Source organism: Rhyacophila brunnea, unplaced genomic scaffold (genome assembly GCF_057557595.1).
Source record: "Rhyacophila brunnea isolate RB1 unplaced genomic scaffold, BYU_Rbru_1.0 scaffold_3, whole genome shotgun sequence".
Classification (NCBI taxonomy): domain Eukaryota; kingdom Metazoa; phylum Arthropoda; class Insecta; order Trichoptera; family Rhyacophilidae; genus Rhyacophila; species Rhyacophila brunnea.
Genome location: NW_028232965.1, coordinates 10809947 through 10830822, shown reverse-complemented (window position 1 = coordinate 10830822; position 20876 = coordinate 10809947). Strand labels below are relative to the sequence as shown.

The window sequence follows — 20876 nt, the reverse complement described above, 5'->3', positions numbered from 1 at the left end:
GGTGGCTATACCGCCTGTAAAATAATATATCTTTTTGATATATTAGTAAGATGGCAGTAGTGAGTAAAGTAAATAAAAGAATAAAAATTCAACAAAATTTTCCAAATAGGTACCGATTATAATACCTACCAACTTTTATAAATAAAATTGATTACCTAGCGGAAAAATACAAAGCTTGCAATTTGAGACATTTATTGATAATTTACAATTTCAACCGTGTTAATTAATAAGTACATACAATGTAAAAATGTGAAAACATTATTTTAAGTCAAAGATAAACTTACAACAGTAAAAAATGTGAATGTGTTGAATTGGACCCCATCTTATATTACATCTATTTAATGGTCATATTTATTATCAAAATTTAGTTTATTATGTTTTCTAAGCATTGTTTAAGAGATTTTTGACTAATTCATCGTTTTATTATTTTTTATATTCATGTTAAAAACATCGAATTTTATAAAAATATAAATATGTATAACTTGAATTCAACTAATCATGTCATGATTACAGATTCAATCTATCGATAACGATGTATTCTCAAGTACCTACTATCTAATGTTATAAAAAAAACTTACTATTGTTTTACCAAAAATCTATGCAATATATACATAATAATAATTGAATGTGGCCGTTGTACTGAGCTCTTAGAGGTTTTACAGGGACTGAATTTCGTAACCTACATTAAATGGTGTACACAATTTTTTGTTGTTGATTATTGTGTCGTTTATTCCAGAAAAGGGAAAAAATCTTAATTTGATAGCTGGAATATATTATAATTATAATTATAATATATTATTGTAAAATAAAATGACAATGTTTTGTTGTTGTTGTTTTTTTATTTTTTAATTCTCAGTACATAGGTATATTATTTTACAATTGAAATTAACGTTAGTCAGTCATCAGTATGTTTTTATAACTACATACTCTCATATTTTATATATTTTAAAAGTTAGATACTTCCTCCTTATGATCGCAAAAGGTAATTATATGTCTCCATCCCCTTTCTAACCAGTTCTAATGAAAAATAGCTTTGTAGCTATCAATGGGTAGGCCTCTCTTCAGTTAGTATTTCGAAATTATTTTATCAATCAAGTTACGCGCAATTTTATTTTGGCATATGACCAGCATCACAAATAATATTTTAATATAATTTTCAATCTTGATTAACTCAACACTAATAAATCAAACATACAGCAAATTATAACTGGAGTGACGATGTGTTAAATTTAAAAAATATAACATACTCATTTATATACCTAGGTACTAATATTATACTAGCTAATTAACTATACTAGTTAATTCAAAGAAATGAACACAATCTCGATTATCGATTTTCATGAAATTAAACTGCTTAAATAATATTATAATTCATTCGTACAGATATTATTTTGATTTTAAGGTTTAAATTATGATATAACTAATGTCATTAATTTGCACACTTCAAACTTCTGTAGCATCTTGAATCCTAAAGCGTCTTCAAGTACGGTATACGGGACGCAGGCATCGGTCAAGAAGCCAGCCCTTTCTGCAACTTTTTGCGATGCAGGTCCGGTGAACATTGTGTTGGAAATCTTCACCCCGAAAGCCTTGCAAAGAGGTATTCTGTAGGAAAAAATATATAAATATTATTGCACAATAGTAAGTATTTCGCAAACTCATCGCTGGTACCTAATATGTGAAAAATAGTAGATTATTAATCTTTCGAAAGTTAGATACAATGTATAATATATATTTCCTCTACAGTGGGGAAGTCACAGAATGTCTTTTTAAAGCATGGGTGGCCAACCTGCGGCCCACTGGGTGTCAACTTGTGGCCCGTGGAGCAGTAAGAAAATAAAAGTAATATCAAATGCTGCCGCTAGATGTGCTAATTTTGCAAATTGAGGTTCAATATTGGCTCAAGATTTTAAAAAGCACCGTGTGCTTTTTGCTGCATTTGCAACGCCATTCTCCGTAGACGTGAATTTATTACCGAGAAATTTACAAATGGAATACTGTGAAATATGTTGCGATGAATAGTTAAAGGAGAAATTCCATCAGGTTGGTTTGAAGAGTTTTACAAAACATATTTGGACAAGGAGAAATATCCTACATTTTACAAACAAGCTCTAATGATGACTTCGCTATTTGGAAACGCTTACACGTGTGAACAGCTTTTTAGTCGGATGAAGCATATCAAATCCCGAGTGAGAACACGAATCACTGATGTGCATTGAAAACTGTTTGGATGTAGGAACAACCTCACTCGATATCGATATTGATGCACTTAGTTCTGCCACAAAAAAACAAACTTCTCACTAAAATTTATTATTTTTATATTATTTTGTTTATTTTTTTTTATTTAAAAAAGTCTAATCTAATAAATATGTTGATTCTCATTTTTCTTTTATTTGATTAATATGAAATATATATTTCTTTTTTGTTTTGTATAATAAAAAAAATTGGTTGTGCGGCCCGGTAAGAAATCTCATTTTTAGAATCTGGCCCGGCTGCTGAAAAGGTTGGCCACCCATGGTTTAAAGTGAACCACTCTTTCGAATCACTGGAGAATAAGATTTACATGTTATTTTTTTTTTCTTTCAAACTCTGGCGCAAGGACCCAATGCATTGGTACTATTCAACAAACCTGGATAACCCCTACTGTTCATGTACTTTAAACGACAATGGTTATTTACCGAAATTTATTTCAAATAGGTAAAATATTATGCCATGACAGTAACTGGTCAATGGGATACAATAAGTACACAATATGTGATAATCTTTATAAAAGAAGAGCAGAGAAAATTAAATAAATATATAAAGAGACCACAATGGAAATTTAATAGAAAGAATAGCATTAGATTAGTCGGGCAAGTTTTTAGACTCAAATACCTTTCGTCATATTATGTATTAAAAAAAATAAAAAAAATTATCCACCAAACGCCATACATTTTCAGCCAGTGTCTCAAAGGCGAGGAACGCTGTGTGTTCAACTCATATTATCGTAAATTTTATCAAGGTATATATAATTTTAAATAGAGTATCTGGTCGCAGGATAAAAGGAGTCTGGTAAAAACTCACATTTTGTTTTTAAAATATATGTACATTGGTTGTGGAAGTTGCTATTGAACATTAATATAATTTTCACTTAATAGAGACCTGTTTTCTCTGCTTGAAATTTTGACAAATAACAATCAAGAATTTTTAATCTTGAGAATAAAAAAAATCGAGAAAAAAAAGTTCTTGTTATATTGATGGTGAGAAATACTATGAGCCGACAAGACAATAATATTATGCTATTTATTGATTAGTCATTCTCATTACAATACCTTGTTAATAACATTTCTTTGGAAATACTATGTCCTCGATAATCTGGGTGCACAGCCAATCCAAATGATCCCATGTGTTTATCAACGTTATATTTTTCGTAGAAATCAGGACAATGTTTTTTCATCTCCATGTATATTGATAATAGCTTTTCGGCTGACTTGCATCTAACCTGTGAAAAATTAATCAAATTTATAAATATTTTTAAATATTCCTCTAATAGGTACCTAATGATTATGATACTTTCGATGTAAGGATTATTAATTTATGCACTTATTTTTATCATTAATGACCTCAAATACGTCGTTATATTTTTCACAATAGGTATTTGTTTGAAATTACTCGTACCTCTACTGCTTCAAAAATCGTTACAATTTGGTAGAATACAATCAATTCTAATTTAGTATGGTTTTAAGTGCCGTCCTATAGAGTTGTGGATCCCAGGTTTGAATCCTGGGTCTGGCAAGTATACATATTGTTTTTCAATTTGTGTTTCTATCTATATTCTGTCTATGGACCTAATAGGTTGAGCAAAGTGGCTGACATTCATTTATCGTAAAAATAAAAAACAAAAATCTGTTAATACAATTCTCCACTCTGTGGAGGCCCATATGATTTTATTCAGAGGATCGGACATGGTCGAAAAAAAATATTAAGGAGTATTTTGGGTAATTTTCTCATTTTTAGGCTTTCAAAGAAAACGTGTGGTTTTTAAGCATGCTAAAAACAAACTGATTCGTATTAGGTAATCATCTTTATAATACCGTTTAAAAAATGATATTATTTATGTCACATATATTATTTATCATAGCTGTTTTTGAATTTCATCGATCACATGTAGGTATTGAACTAAAATACTTACATGTGATCGCAAAGTCAGCATGGAAACAATAATTACACCTTCTTTATAATATATACTATATAGCTGTGAATGATGTTTTCCAAAACAATTTTGACTCAAATAAGTAATATTAAGAAATAAGATTTAAGAGAAGAGACGAAATCAATTTTTTCGATGAATACTAATAACCCGTTTACACGTGCATGGATTTACTGTTGACAGTAAGTACTATCGCGGCCATAACAAGAAAATGTATGGGTAAAATGTATAATCCTGCAGTTACAAGCTTGCATGCATGAATCAAAAAAGTTTAGAAGCTTCTGAATTTTCATGCGACAGTAGGGATTTTTTCGGTTTAAGATAGTGGTGAACCTGCCGCCAAAAAACGAACTATATTCATTTTGAGGTTAACCGATATTCACTACCTGTCAAATAGTACCATAAAATGACAATATTGCGTCTCGCTTACTCTTGGATAATGAGATTGGAGAGACAGTCAGCACTTTTACGTGTAAACAGTTATTGTCAGTGCTCTCAGTAAATACATGCATGTACAGGCGCTATAATGACATAATAATAAATGTCTACTAATACATTGCACCCATATTATACTGATGATACGAATCCAGCGATTGAACCAACTCTATATGTTGCTTTAATGTTTAGGTATTAGGATCTCACTAAAAATTGAACCCATTATCTTGAGTAGGGATTCCAATCCCGGGATCCCGAATCCCGGGATCCCGGGATCCCGAGCTATTTTCGATACCTATGAATCCCGGGATTGATAAACATAATCCCGGGATTTCGGGATTGATTTTTTTATCAATTTTTATGGAAAATAAAATAAAAGCGAAAATATAACAGAAAAAATACTTTTAATAAAAAATAGCTACATTAGAAATAAACTGAGTTTGAATGAAGTTTGATTTATACCCATGTGTAGGTTGGCGATTTATTTTATTTTTTCACGTAAATTATTAAAAATGGAAAGATTGGAAAAAAACAATGCTTCGCACTTTTAACAAAGTAATTCCACCATGATATCATACGTTTTACGGCAGTTTCATATTTGTCTGACTAATTAGATTTATGAAGTGGAAAAGCCATACGTACGCCATGATTATTTGCTTTAATATTTTAAATCTCGCTAATCCATTCATTAAGTCTTTACTATCAGAAACAGCAATCTCCTATTAAATTCACATTATTATTTAAATTACAATATTATTTATTCCGTTAAACTTGTGTATTTCCAAGATTGAACGTATACAATATTAACAATAAACATCTTAAATTGTATAAATTTTACTAGATTTATTTTTGACCGATTTTATCAATGTTATTTGTAAATATAAAATTTTTATATATAACAATGGAAAAAATGCCAATCCCGGGACCAGTCCCGGGATCCCGGGATTGTCAAATTGTAATCCCGAAATCCCGGGATCAGAATTTTGGCTCGGGATTGGATTCCCTAATCTTGAGCAATTATTGGCTAACATCAATACAGATTCGTGGAAGACTTAATTTTTCAGTTGTAGTCATTCATTTTTATAATTACGTAATATTATATCTGATTATAAACAAACGATACACATTATAATAGTTTCATGTCATCTATATTATTTTATTTAGTATTTTGAATGTATTGTTTTAGGTAGGTATTCTTACCAAATCGGAATAGTCTCCTTCTTTATCCTTTTCTCCAATTCCAGTGAGATTACATCCAACTAATATGGGCCTATTTTTGTTTTCACTGCCATTAGTCGTAGAAACTTCATCGCAATCATTATCCATAAGGCAAACAGTACAAGCCTTTTGAGGAAATACGAATTCTCGCACATAATAATTGAAGACTTCCTTGAACACTGGATCACTTGGGCAACCTGAAGTAATAACATGTAGTGATTACGTTTTGTAAGCATAATGTGAATAAATAGGGGTAATAAGAACAACAAAATAATTGTTTTATTTAAAATAAAATAAAATTCCCTCAGTTTTGGGAAATTCATACATTATTTTATTCGGTACATAACTACATTGTATTTTTAAGATTGAATATTATCATAACAGCAGTTACCTATTAAGCTTTTGAACAAGGTTTTATTTAGTTACCCAATATAATACTAATGATACCTATAGTATATTCAATTAGGTGCATATTAAAATAGTAATACATCTTTCTTTAAATTGTATTAAGACACTATTAACATTGAATTAGACAACAATTTGTGTTTATTTAATAGTCAATTAAGTACATACTTAGGTACATTAAAATTATCATATTATTTAATTTAATTGTAATTATTGTAATTTTGTAATACTATTTAACATACTATTAGAAATATGACAAATCAATGAGAGATATGAACTGATATATTGCTATAATTGTTTACTGATTTGACTAAACATAAGTAGGTAACTCATTTCAGTAAAGAAGTTTCATAATAATGTTCACAAGTATTGGATGGGCTGTTATGACTTTATTATTAGATATTAAAAATATATATCATATGCCTCTTCTTTTATTCAACGAATTATTCAGAATATTTGAGAATGTAACTTTCTATATAGGTAATATTGAACATACGTAATTTGAAAACATCTCATGCATAAAAGAGCTAGAAAAATGCCCATAGATTAATTATTGGAGAAGCACACTGATGCGAACAGTGCGGTTACAGGTTCGAGTCCCATCAGGTGTCGTATTTTTTCTAAAATGATTTTTTTTATAGTTATATGCATGGGATGTTGTTTATTTCACCTTAACTTAACTTATGTCACTTATGTGAATTTAATGTCTCATATTATGCGTTATCTGTTTCAATAAGATATTCTCAAAACATATTTCGCAGGCGGTCCTAATCTAAATTTAATTATGTGGAATAAGTATCTATTACATATTGCGCTTTGTTGTATATTCTAATAAACCTTATACCATTTCAATTATATTTCCATTGTCGAAATTAACATTATTAAACTGATTATATTACTAGATAAATTATATGGTTTAAAAAAGCAAACGGTATCTGGTGTCTGGAATGTAGAAATGGGTTCCATTCTGTTTTTCTGAATCTTTGGTAACGTGTGTAATAAATGTAATGGAAGTATATAAATAACTGAGGCAAAGAGTTCGAGTCTCGTTCTTAAGCACTCTTTTGTGTATTTTATAGTAGGTACATATTATATTAAATTATGTAAAAGCTTATATATCATATTTTAATGAAAAATCCCTATAGAAATAAATATTTTACAGAGCCAGCTGATCAAGCAGAGATTTTTGTTGTTATTGAATGAACTCAGAATCTAGTTAAAATCTCGACATGTGTATCTCTACCTAATAGTGAAGGTAATCATGAATTCATATAGTACCTACATACAATTAATAATATCGATATATATTAGGTACCTACTTCGTGAGAATTAAGTTTATATTCAAAGTTCTATAAGCTTTGTACACTTCAATATTGAGCGGGTTTTGCGAGGTATCTTTAGGTGTTATATGTACCTACCTATGGTATATATACAACGGGTAATGATGCAATTGAATATCATAGATTAGTATTCAGTAAACTTGAGAATTTCGAATAGTAAAATAGTTTAACATTTATTGATCAACAAAGAACAGTTCGTTAAATACTTTAAATTGGTTGTATTGTTCAATATATCTGTACTAGATTGACAATGTATTGTTCAAAATAACACTTTCGGAAAAAACGCAATAAAAAGTCGTGTCCTTAATTTGATAAACAAAAAAAAAATCTGTAAGAACTTTAACATATGAGTTACATAAGACACAGGTAAAGATAATATATTATTGCAGTCAAAAAATACCTGAAGTAGAATGCCAAAGTTCATCCGATATATACCGTGTGGTCATGAACTCGGCTACCTCATCTTGCCAGTCATCCGTGATATCTTGTATTCTGAATTTCATTGTCTTTCCTTCTTTTGAGACTTTTTCAAATGTTCGCCATGTTTGCGGAAATTCTACCTCTGTTGGTCGACGCCACGTTGCGGAAAACATTCTTTTCCGTTGTCAGAAAATGTTCTATAATATATTTAAAAAAAAAAGCATGATTCACGAGGAAGTGAATTGCTACTAAGAACACCGAGTGACAGAATACAAATCATAATCTGTAAAGCATTTTAATAATAACTTACATAATAGAATGTTTTTAAAATTAATTAATACGTATCAAAAAACAAAAGAAATATATTTTTTAGTATCAAAGATTAACTAACATTTTAATAAAAAAAAAAACGGTTAACACTGTGATCTTATTATTAGATAATTTTATTTTATGGATATTAAAATTTAGTTAAATAATTTCTCTGGAAACTGTCAGTGATTTTCAAATAATTCAATAAATTTAAAGTTTTTTAATGTGTTTTTTATCTAATATAAAAAAATATATCATTACTATAACTTATTCACATTTTTATTTTTTAACAAAAAATTAATTTATTAAAAGAGGACTTCTTAAAAAAACAGTTTAATGATTAGAAAAACAATAAAATAATACGCAATAATAATTTGGAAGTGTTCAACGGACGTCAATTTATCTTTGAATTTAAAAACTATTTAATTTACTTTTTCATGTTTTAGATGCATCTTGATTAGTTGAAACACTTCAAATGTAAATTATCTGGGGATCGTATTAAACTGTATGCTACGTATTTCTTAGTTAGACGTCTCTAGATAAAACTTAAGTAAAGTCGCACTCCACTTGGTTTTAACGTTATATTTTCATATTGGTTTTAATTGCGATATTTTAACTATGCGGTTCAGATTATTTATGTATATTTATACACTATTTATTAAAAATATAGTCACTTGAGAAAAAATAAGATAATGACAAATACAATAAACAATGTTGGTAACTTTATAATAAGTATACTAAATACATATTACATAATTAATAGTACAGAGTAGATAGGCAAGTATTTAGGTATATTATTATTACATTAATGGAAAATATTACGCGGAAAATCCACAACGAAAATTACGTAGATACTATTAACCTTATTACTTATTAGTTACTGTGACAACTGGTTTTCCATTGTATTATTCATGGGTTATAATTTACATATAATTATTATTTTGATAATACTAATGCATAGTCGAAAGTAATGTAAGTCGTGTACCTTTGGACGCTTTTACCTTTGGACAAAGTCGGTAACTATTGCAATACGCAATCTAAAAACCCCCCAAAAATACGTATGCATGCTAGCTCAGCTGCTCAGCACACACACATCAAATTAACGATAAAATGTGCGTTGTGTTCAGCGTACAATATTTTTCAACAAAAAGTATTTTTTTACTCTTCTTAGACAAGTTTTTATTATACTTAATTGCATGTTTCAAATAATAATTATGTAACATTATTATGTCTAGCCGAAGAAGTACTCTTTTTGTTCAGAGTGTTCTTATTAGATATATACTGCTACGCGTTCAAAGATTTAAAGCGTTCCATAAAAGAGTTTTGGGCTTTAAAAACATTTTACAGCCAAGCCGATATAATACGATATAATATAACAAAGATACCTAGATGATATTTTGTCTAATAATATGTAGATCTGATAGCGTCGGTAAGTGAACATAGTAACTTTTTCATTCAGAACATTTCAACAGAATTAGCCTAATAGATACTTTAATAATTATTATACATTAACAGTTCACGTAGCAATATTAATCAATAACTACACGAATAATACATGTTAGCTGTAAAAAAAAGGCATTTATGCATTTCTTGCTCATGAACCATTTTTAAACTTGGGCTCAAATTGTATCTATGACATATTAATAAATATTTTAATTATCTTTTTAAAGTATACCATTGTATAACAGTTTATAATAGAGTATGATTTTATATTCATTTTTCATTTTATCGCCACCTTTAAACTCTTTTTAATTAGCGTGTCCACAGGTACAATCTATGTCCAAAGGTATATGCATAGATTGTACCTATTGACAAAAACCACCTTTTCCGGAAAATTGATGTTTGAGCACAGTAGAATGATGTGTTAAATAAATGAAAATATGAATTTTATAAATAGAAAAACATTTTTCTTGTATATTAAAATAAAATGTCCAAAGGTACACGACTTTCCCCTACAGTAAACCAGAAATAATGGGTAGGTACTTAGTAAAATATTGAAATGACTCTAGACATAATTGCTTCTACGTTATCAATTTAAAAATTAATTTAGTACGTGACACATTCTCATTAAAATAAATTGACGCTATTATATTGACGATAAGTGTTCTTCAACCTTTTAACACCCGCGACCCGGCGAACATAGGAGAAGTATTTCGCGGACCAGTATCCAAAAATGAAAACCAATATAGATAGATACAAATATAGAAAACACCCATATATCAGTAGATTTTTGGATTTAAAAAAAAATCAGTATATTGACAAAGTATCAGTAGATCTACTGAAATTTCAGGAAACATGGCAACGCTGATTCAGCGGCCAGAATTTCATCTAATGGGAATTCCCCGAATCATGCGGCGGTAAAGTCGGTTGAAAGCATGATAAAAGCTTTTGCGGACCGGCAATAAATTCTTGCGAACCACAGTTTTAGAACACTGGTATATTTTGTATGTAAGTAATTAATATACGAGTTTTAGGTTAAGAAAAACTTGACCGTTATTCATTATTTATTCATTTTTGAATTTTCAATGTTTCGAAAAATCTTAAATTATGTCGCTGTATACTATGTAGGTACTAAAAGATTTTAATAATTTAAATATCAACTAAAATATTTTTTATAAAAAAAATATCTATAAAACAAAGTAAAGCCCTAAAGTCCTAAACAGACTGAGAACCATGGTAGGGCGCACTCGAGACAATATGGTGAGGTGGGGGGTTCTCCGATGAACAAACCTGCGAGTGCAGTGAAATGCAAAGCATGGAGCACCTTTTTTCACGCAAGACTTGCCCAGTAAGCTGCAATTTCCAGATCCTACAAGCCGAGGAAAATGGTGTTGCCTTCGCCAACTTCTGGAGCGACACATTGTAGCTATTGAAGACCCGACACGACGAAGAAATAAAATAATAAAAACTTTGTTGATTTAAAATATTAAAATGTCATATAATTCTGGATACTTTTTCAATCCCTTGAAACCGTGGAAGTGGAAGAAAATATTTTTAACTTTAAAGTAACCGCTTTCTTTTAATAAAATTATCATATTTAATTAATAAAATAGTGTATTTATACTGAATTATCACCACGCAAACGGTGAATCTCTTGCAATGGTTATTTTTATCAAAAACAACATTATTTGTAAAAACTAATACAATCCCTGGATTAACAACATACCAATTTCAGGATTTAAGGTTAATCAAAAAAATTTAGTGACAACCGGAGATAATTCGAATAGAAATCATACTACATATAAATCTTCATTGTATATAAAATATAATACTCACGATGTGAAAAATATTGTGTATTATTTTGTAGTTTTTGTGTATTTTATCACTATTACCGTGGCACGTTATCACAAAGTATGTTGTCTCCGGATCCGTCTTACAGGCCGTTCACTTGCAAAGTGACGTTGATGTAATTATTTTAAACTGGCTCAGTCGCTCGTTATGTCACAATCAAAATATTGTATAGACTAATTTGAGCATCTTATTGCCTCCGGTCTTTACGAAAGACTTATATGCGTAGTATTTTTATCTATGATTTTTTAAATATATATTTATATTAAGTTTTTCAAAATTATGTTTAAAAACTGTACTGTACTGTACGCGCGTTAGAAGTTATACTTCTTTGCCGTAACAAAACAAAAACAAAACTTCTGATAACCTAGATTCTTCTACTAGCTCTCAATTATCTTGTTAAATTACAGACACTAGAAAAAGGGCCGCTTATTAGAGCGCCGTCGGTTTATTTCTAGACACTTTAACTTATATTACTGAATTATATAATTATTTCTCGTTGCTTTTATTTTTAAAGTAACAACTGTAACTCTGACGTTTAATCGTTTGTTTACGTAAGGAATTGCAAATGGCCGACAATAATAAATTCGTTGCCTAGGCAATAGAACAATTCTACAATCAAACTTGCGTTTGTATACAGCTGACTGATTCGCAGTCGTAACTTCATACTATCAATTACTTTCGTAACGGCTCTCAATTTCACTCTCTACCAAATGCCCCAAAATAAGTATAACTTCAAAAAATGGAAAAATTTAAGAAATTTGTATTATACGTCATAATATATTAATTATTTGATGGGTATAGAACAGAGATTAAGAAGTACAACTTGAAACCTTTTTGACAATAGGGCAGTAGCGAAGGGTGGAGGTAGGCTGTTAAGATCCGACATAAATAATACATACCAAACTTTGTCAGTTGTACGTTTTTGTTTTTATCGAACTGATACGACAATTTACAAATGGCGTTGGTTAATTTTTAAAATTCAATTAAATCCTGCCTGAACCAAACCATAATAGTTTTGGTGTGCTATGGGCAATAAGACAAAATAGTGCACACTTTCTCATTCATACTTTACATTACTTTTCGTTGAATTAAGAATGCATTATTACACATGATGTTGGATGGTTTTTTAAAATTAACTAAGTCCTGCCCAAACCATACCATAAATATATAAAATATATTATTTTATCTATAAAATATCTAAAATTTGGTAAGATTTAATGGCATAATTTTACGTATTTTATAGACAGACGAGTATTTTTTACTATTATCTATTATGGTTTGGTTTTCGCAGGGTTTAATTGAATTTAAAAAACTAACTAAGACCGTCTGTAAATTGTAGTTTTAGTTCAATGAAAACAAATACATATGACTGGTAAAGTTAAGTGTGCACTATTTATGTCAGATTTTAACAGCCTACTTCCACCTTTCGTCACTGCAATACAGGCGTTAACGTAGCCTATTCCAAAACACGACAGTATTTTCAAATTTTGGTTAGATATTAGGTACGCCATAGTTTATTATCGAAGCAGTAAGCGTTTTACTTGGGAGGGACATTTTTGTAGTAAGAAGAAAGGTAGGAATAAAAATGAGATGAGTATCGGTTGTCATTATTGAACTTCGCCACCTACTACGCACATCTCATTTTATTTATTTTAATGTTTTATACGATAAATTTAAAGAGAGATAATTTCGATTAAATAATGTAATAATGAAATTCGCTATACTGTTTAAAATAATACAATATCTCCAATTTAACTGTTTTAAATAACTCTGCAATTGAATATATATTTATATATGTATAATTGACATAATATTGTACCTACTATGTAGTAGATATAATAAAGCAAAACGATTATAGTGATTTTAAAATAAATGCTTATATATCTGCAAATAATATGTAAAGAATATATATAAACTAGGTATTAATCATTAAAATGAAAATCGCCATTATCGTTCGTTTTATGTTTAGTATTTTCGGTAAACAGACATTGTAAACTATAGAAAATAAACAACCACCCATTTTTTTGATAAAACAATTTTGTCAAAAGTTAATGTTATTCTTTTGTATGGGCAGTAGGTAAATTTAGCTAACTAAATGTTGGACGACAAAGAATATTATTATAATGAAATTAAAATCAAAAATTATATTTTGTTTTTTAGTATATATTTGATCCACTGCCAAAATACCTCAAAGGTTGGGCGAATGTCTAATAATCTTCATAGTAAAAAAATGTTATAATAACCCCCACTATATGGAGACCCATATGGTATATTAATTTAATTATTTGTGGTATTATTTTAAGTGACCCGGATCGAACTATTTGACCGTATTTGTTTGAGAAAAATGTCCAAATATTATTTGGAAGTATTCTAAAACGATTATATTCGTTCATTAATATTACTTATTGCTATTCAATTTATTAGTATATTTTATTTTTTAGTGTAAAAATTTAATACCCGATACACTTTTTAATATACATACATATTAACTTGTCCACATCACTGGATTTTTTAATGTAGAATGTAAATAATTGACATTCAAAGATAAAGTAGGTACCTATGTAAATAATTTTATAAAATATTTAAGTAATTAGGTTTATTTTATGAGTATTTTTTTCGACTAATTTACTTTGAAAAATCCCATCGATTCACCTATTTTTAGCCATGTTTGCCGATAAAATCTGTAGTTAAGTATAGGCACGTCATATTTTATTTATTTATTTTTTATTTTAAATATTGTTGACATTACAAATTATTATAAGTTTAAGACGTTCACAACGTGAGATTTAAAACAAAGAAATATTAATGTCGGGAAATGTGTACGTATACAATTGACCATACGATACTTCTTCGTAAGCCGTTGTCCATGAAGCATGTGTTCGTATTGCATTTAATCAATAAATGACGAGTTGTTCGTTGAAAATTTCACCGTGGAGTATATTGTACATAATATATGCTACAAAATGCGACGGTCGTTTGCAAATAGTAATATTCCAATTAGATAGCTACATGAAGTATTTTCAAGAAACGGATATAGTTAAGTAGGTAGTGATAATAATATCATAATATCATAATGCCTACATCCCCCATCAAAAATCCTCCAATCGACAGAGTTGTGAATATAATGATATTATTGTAATTGTAAATGTGTCAAGGCTAGACCAGGATGCACAGCGAAACAAAGAAAAAGAAAGTTACCGTTATCTGTTTCTGGGCGGACGAAGGGTCGAGAGTAGGTACGGTCAGTCGGTAATCTACCCTTGAGCCTTGAACGTTGCCTCTAAATGCGATTTGCCACCTCTTTGCGCCAAAGCGTGCGTTTACAAATGTTATTAATAATTAATTGTAACTTGTCAAGCGAAATATACTTACGTAATATCCCTGAATCAGTGTATTTAATAAGTGGAAAAGTGTAAATCAACACCTTACGTAAACCCTTACCCATAAGTATGTACCTATTGATAAACTGTAAATTATTATATCATGTCAAAATCAAGCACTTAAAAATACGTACTTAACAAAACCATCGGAAAGATAGAAAAAAATAGGTAGGAAACTAAATTAGAATTACAATCATACCATGTATATTTATGTAGTTTCATCATTAAAATATTTTAAAACCAATAAAACATTTCATAAAATCTGTATAGAATCCTAGATATAAATCTGTATAGAAACTAGCGCCGCATTTTGTAACGTACGTACAATATACTCGACGGTGAAATGTTCAACGAACAACTCGTCATTTGATTAAATGCTATACGAGCACATGCTTCAAGGATAACGGTTCACGAAGAAATATCCTACGGCCAACTGCATACGTACAACTTACATTTAACCTACATTATCATATTATGATAATATATATTCACATATTGGAATTTATTTCGCTTTTGGGATATAAAACTTTACATATATAAAATGAAATATAATATTTAATTACGTTAATTTGATAGTCATACTTATAATATAAATTGGACACAAAAATGCAGTAGAAAAAATATAGTTATATAGTATAGAAAATTGATTGCCACCTATATACTAATAATATTATGTTGCATATATATTAAAAGTACACAGCTTTGTAATTATTTACCAGCATAATATTGATAAACCTACATGGTGATCAATCATCGATAAAACATTGCATGGATTATTTTTACACTAATCGTTTTTGAGTGGGATTGGCATGCAATAGATTGATGAGCGAACAATTAAGTGGATTTGGGAAATATCTCTAAAATCTTTGTCAAATCATAGACATAACCATTTCGAAAATAATGTCATTATAATTTCCTAAACGAAAAGCACTTTTAAACAGTATGACATTAAGGGGCTGCTGAAGAGCTCGACATTCAAATATAATTCAGTATAAAAAGGACCTCAGCGTCGTAACTACGTTAATTTAAATCGATCTTTTCGCAAAAATCACTAATCATCGCAGATTTTATTTCAAGAAAGATTATTAATATTATTGAAATTGTCTGCCATTGTCATTGTTATTATTTTATGAACACCTGCAAGATATAAGCAGATCAGAAAACATGGCTGTCAAAATAATAATAAGAATTAATATTTTTAAAATGTTAATTTCATCATAGTTTTTAATCAAACCTGTGCAAGTACGTACTGATAACTTGGGTGGATTTTGTAGCAAACATACTATTGATATATATACGGGTATATTATTATTATAACCCAATTCAAATTGAACATAGGTTGATACTCAAATACTAGTATAGTATGTTTATGATTTCGAGAAATTAATACGATGGTATAATTAATCCATATAAATTATTTGAAAACATTACATTCGCACTTTGCAAGATAACATCAAAATGTGTATATACTTATCTAAATGACGAATGACATTCATGAGTGAGCACGGCTGAAAGCTTGGAAATGTGTTTTTTTCTATTTCAAAATCTTTTAATTGTGTATTATTTTATTACAGATTCAAGGCCAACTTTATATAACTAATAAAAAATACTGTTTGTTTCTACGAATAAAAAAGACAGGAAGGAAGATGTGTACAAATCACAGTAATCAGAAAGGCCGGCAAATATGGCCGACAATGCGTGATACACAAAATTACAAACACATTCGAAGTTTGCCGCACACGTAGGACAGACCACGTGATATTTGTTTACGCAAAATCGTCGCTTTTCAAAATGGCGAATTTGATTACCAGATTTTCCTGCTGTGAATCAGTATGTTCCTTTTTGTCTTTTTTTATTCGTAGGTTTGTTTACTGTGTACACCGAGAAATTTCCATTTATAAAATCGGAAACGATTTTTACAGAAGAGTTTTGGAATATAATGCAACGAAAACTGGAAAAAATTCTATCATGGGTGTTGACTTCCTGAATTAGTTAACCCCAGGTCCATGCCACTATGTGAACCACAGTGGATATTAAGCCATTTCTACACTGGCAACAAGTTGCTGGCAACCTCATTAAATTTTACGATACTTACCATAATTGCTTAAGAAATTTTACGATAATCATCATAATTATCGTAAAATCAGCAACTTAACTTGTTGCCAGTGTGGACCCGGCATTAGATGCACAAAACTTAAATAATATATATTATAAATAAAAATTAAAAATTGTAAATTATTATGATTTATGTCTTCGACAGCCCTGATGAAATAAATGTGAAATATGAGTCGGATCAGTCATAGAGAAAATTTATTGACACAAACAACTTTCACACGACCTTTTTATATTAACTAGTAGACCAGATATTATGGACCACATGTTGAAAAATCATATTTTCAATTCTCAAGGCCAATTCTGTAGAACGTCCTCTTAACTGACCAATGCTCCATAATACACCAAAAGTAGATAGAAAGTATGCAATAACATCTACTCTATAATATAAAAAGATAAGCAAAAACTGTAACGTTTTTTGGGTGACATTTTTCTGTTCCGCTCATTGGATGTTGTGACGCCGAAGGTGGCCATGGAGACGTTGCCCTAGTAGTATGATATATGAAAATTAATATTAAAAATATGCCAATAATAATTAACAGTATTTTTATTTTAGTAATTCCAATTTAAAATAAATATTTTAGTTATTGATATTTACACAATTTTGTTGATATAATACAATTTTGCTAGATATTTCGATTCAAAAGTTGGTAGGTATTAAGTACATTTAATATTTTTTAGTTTCCAAAAAGTTTGATTGGAAGAATAAAATACTCGTTTTTCTCTCTAATGTAGAATATATAGGTGGTATGTAGATTTTTGTTTGTAAAAGCTAGTTCGATACCGTGGCTGATTTTTAAATATGTGTTTGATCCAGCGAAAGATCTTAATGCGTTGTGTGAATGGCTAACAACATTTTCACGTAAAAAGTATGTCAGTACAATATATCCACTCTATGCTCTGCTTAGCAGCGAACGTGGTAATTTGCTTTAGTTACTTTTTACATGTTGATTTCATCATTTGCATAGGTAACCATTGTACTCGTAACCAATTATTGTGAACATAACATTGTTTTTAGTACAAAATGAGATACCCAATCAGTAATTATACGCGTATTTTATACAGGTGTGGTTACCGTTTATGACGGTATTGTAAACAATGGATGATTACATTCATAATACGTATAATAAGATGTAAATAAAAAAATTGAAGGTTCACTAAGTTTATATTCGTACCCCTACTCACATATCCAAACCTTTATGTCGGTATAAAACACCTATTTCCTGCAGTGTTTTAGAAAAGACACGTATAATATGAGAAATTCCCTTGTGTGTAGTTCCCCCAAATGAAACTCATTTATCTTATCTCGAGTGCTCGAGTCAGAAGTCAAAAAGTTTTACGGCCACTATTATTTAAAAAAAAAAAATACCGATTAATACAGACTATTTAGCTAATTTAAATACTAGGTACCGAAACTTCAAAAAAATACTGTAGCTATCAACTAACTAAAAGATTATTTGTAAATAATTTGATAAATCCCGCCAAACAAAGTGTACTTTTGGAGTTTATTGACTTCAATAATTAGCACGTGGTAAAATACCTACAAATATGGAAAAAGATTTTATCTTTTATGTTTATATCTGCATATTTTTCATAATGTCGCGGTGTTCCCCTGAAAAGTCGTGGGTTTCGAGTTTTCGTCCCGGGTCTGACAAATTTACATGTTGTTTTGCAATGTGTGCTTGGACCCAAGGCATATTCACAGTAGGTTGAGAAAGTGGCTAACATCCATTCCTCATAACAAAATCAGTGAAGAAAGCATTTCTACTTTTTAAAATCATCACAACACATCTACAACCGAATATTTATAAGCGAGTAATTATTGTTATCGATCCATGAAAAATTGACTCAAACTAATTTTAAATAAATGTATGTAATGATATTAAATATTATTAATTATAATTAAACATAGCACACTGAGCTTTTTGATATCGTAAGGTATCATTAAAATTAATTCATTCTTTAAGAATTGCTTTCATGCTGAAAGCTATATAATAATGCACGGAACCTTAGGTGTATTATAAACCCTTGAATTAAGCTTTTTCATTTTATATACCTACGCGAGCTTACATGTTGTTTATTTCCGTAGTTATTTGTTAGACTAGACTAGACTAGAGTGAAATTTTACATGAACTCATCGATATTGTTCGCGCTCGCTCTAAAATTAAATTAGTCACCACAATATTATATTATAACAACATAACTAATAACGTATGTAGTCGAATTGTCTATTTGTAAGGTGGTTCGAAAGAAGTCATTTATAATATTTTCAGAGTTAAACACGTAAGCTTACCCCGCCAATTTACGTAAATATAGTAACATAGGTTACATAATTACATACCTGTTTACAAAAAAAACATACCTAATATTAATTACACCTGTAGTACCTACGTTGTAAACAAAGTTCAATGCCACTTATAATTTAACACATACGACAGATATAATTACAAGACGAGGAAAATATGGCTTTTATGTAATGCGTGCAGAATAAGAACTAAAATCAAAACCAACAACTTACCTTTTATATTATAGTGATATAGTTTTATGGAAATTCAATGTCGATGATAATACACACAAAAATATAAATTGGCGCGATTACAAAAGCTGTCAGAAATTAACACTGATCATAAACTAATATACTTTTACACCGATACACCGGTATAACCCGGTCGATAAAACAGTAAACTGTTATTGTTATTTTGATGTCAATATTATTGTAAAGAATCGAGTGGACAACAAACAAAATTGTAAATGGTTTGAGTATTGGTATGGCAATACCGTCAGAACAATAATAGAATATTATTATTATTTTCGATATATTGACTAGATGGCGGTAGTGAGTAAACACAACAATGGACATTCTATAAAAAAATCAAATATTATTGGTACTCTTCTGGCGAAACTTATCAAATGATCGTTTTCTTGAAAGGGCTGTCATTATCTGTAGATAGATTGAATATGGGGGCAAATTTTAAAAGCGATTCAAAAATTATTACATATTACTGTAATATTGAAAAAAATCAATAATATGACATTATACAATATTACTTTGTATATTAACCAATTTCTTAATGCACATATATATTTTAATAATATCTACAAATTTATTTGTGTTAGAATTTTCGAAAAAATCAATGTTACCAGCCAATCGATTAATTTATATTTGAAGATTGTTCTTTTTATTCATTCATAAATAATACAAAGACCGTGAAATGAACAACGAAATCATAAACCACAATAATTCAACAGTAAATTTACAGTAAACCGTCAAATCCAGTTTATAACTAAGAATTTACAAAGAATCAAGTTACCCACTCTCGTAAGTCATAATTATTGTAATGGAGTTGTCAAGAGTAAAACATACGTTCAATGTGAAGTAAAATCTTATATAATAGGTAATTAAAAGGGTATTATTACCTATAAAGTTGTTTTGTACTATAAACTTAAATAAACAACGGCAAGTTGTATTGACTGTAAGCTGGCGTGAAATTAATAGCGTCTCTACAAGTTAGAGACGTTTGAATGCTATTATTACCTACTTGTAACATAATAAAATATGTTGAAGAAAGCTTTTGAGAATAATATGCATTTTATCGAATGAGTTATATTAAAATATTTTCCGAAATAATTCGATTCAAAAATCTTTAATGCTGAAAAGTCGTATTATTTGCATAAGTATATTATTATTATATTAACATGTTAGCCAGAACATACTTCTTTTATGCATATAAATAATTAATTTAGATAATGTTAAAAAATGAGACTATACCTATATAA

The 20876-nt window shown here is 29.3% G+C and overlaps 1 protein-coding gene across 2 annotated transcripts; it reads right to left on the bottom strand.

Annotated features, from left to right (window-relative positions):
• Positions 1-847: 847 nt before the first annotated feature.
• LOC147067871 (uncharacterized) lies at positions 848-19737 on the bottom strand. Of its 2 annotated transcripts, none has more exons than XM_085952172.1 (5): positions 19618-19737; positions 7988-8204; positions 5825-6039; positions 3312-3481; positions 848-1605 (listed from the first exon to the last, which is right to left on the bottom strand). In XM_085952172.1, the coding sequence occupies exons 2-5, from the start codon at positions 8178-8180 to the stop codon at positions 1410-1412; spliced, it is 774 nt and encodes a 257-aa protein (XP_085808298.1). In that variant the 5' UTR covers positions 8181-8204; positions 19618-19737; the 3' UTR covers positions 848-1409. The 2 variants fall into 2 exon arrangements, with proteins under 2 accessions (XP_085808298.1, XP_085808299.1); XM_085952173.1 differs by lacking the exon at positions 19618-19737 and adding an exon at positions 11593-11698.
• Between the last annotated feature and the right edge of the window lie 1139 nt (positions 19738-20876).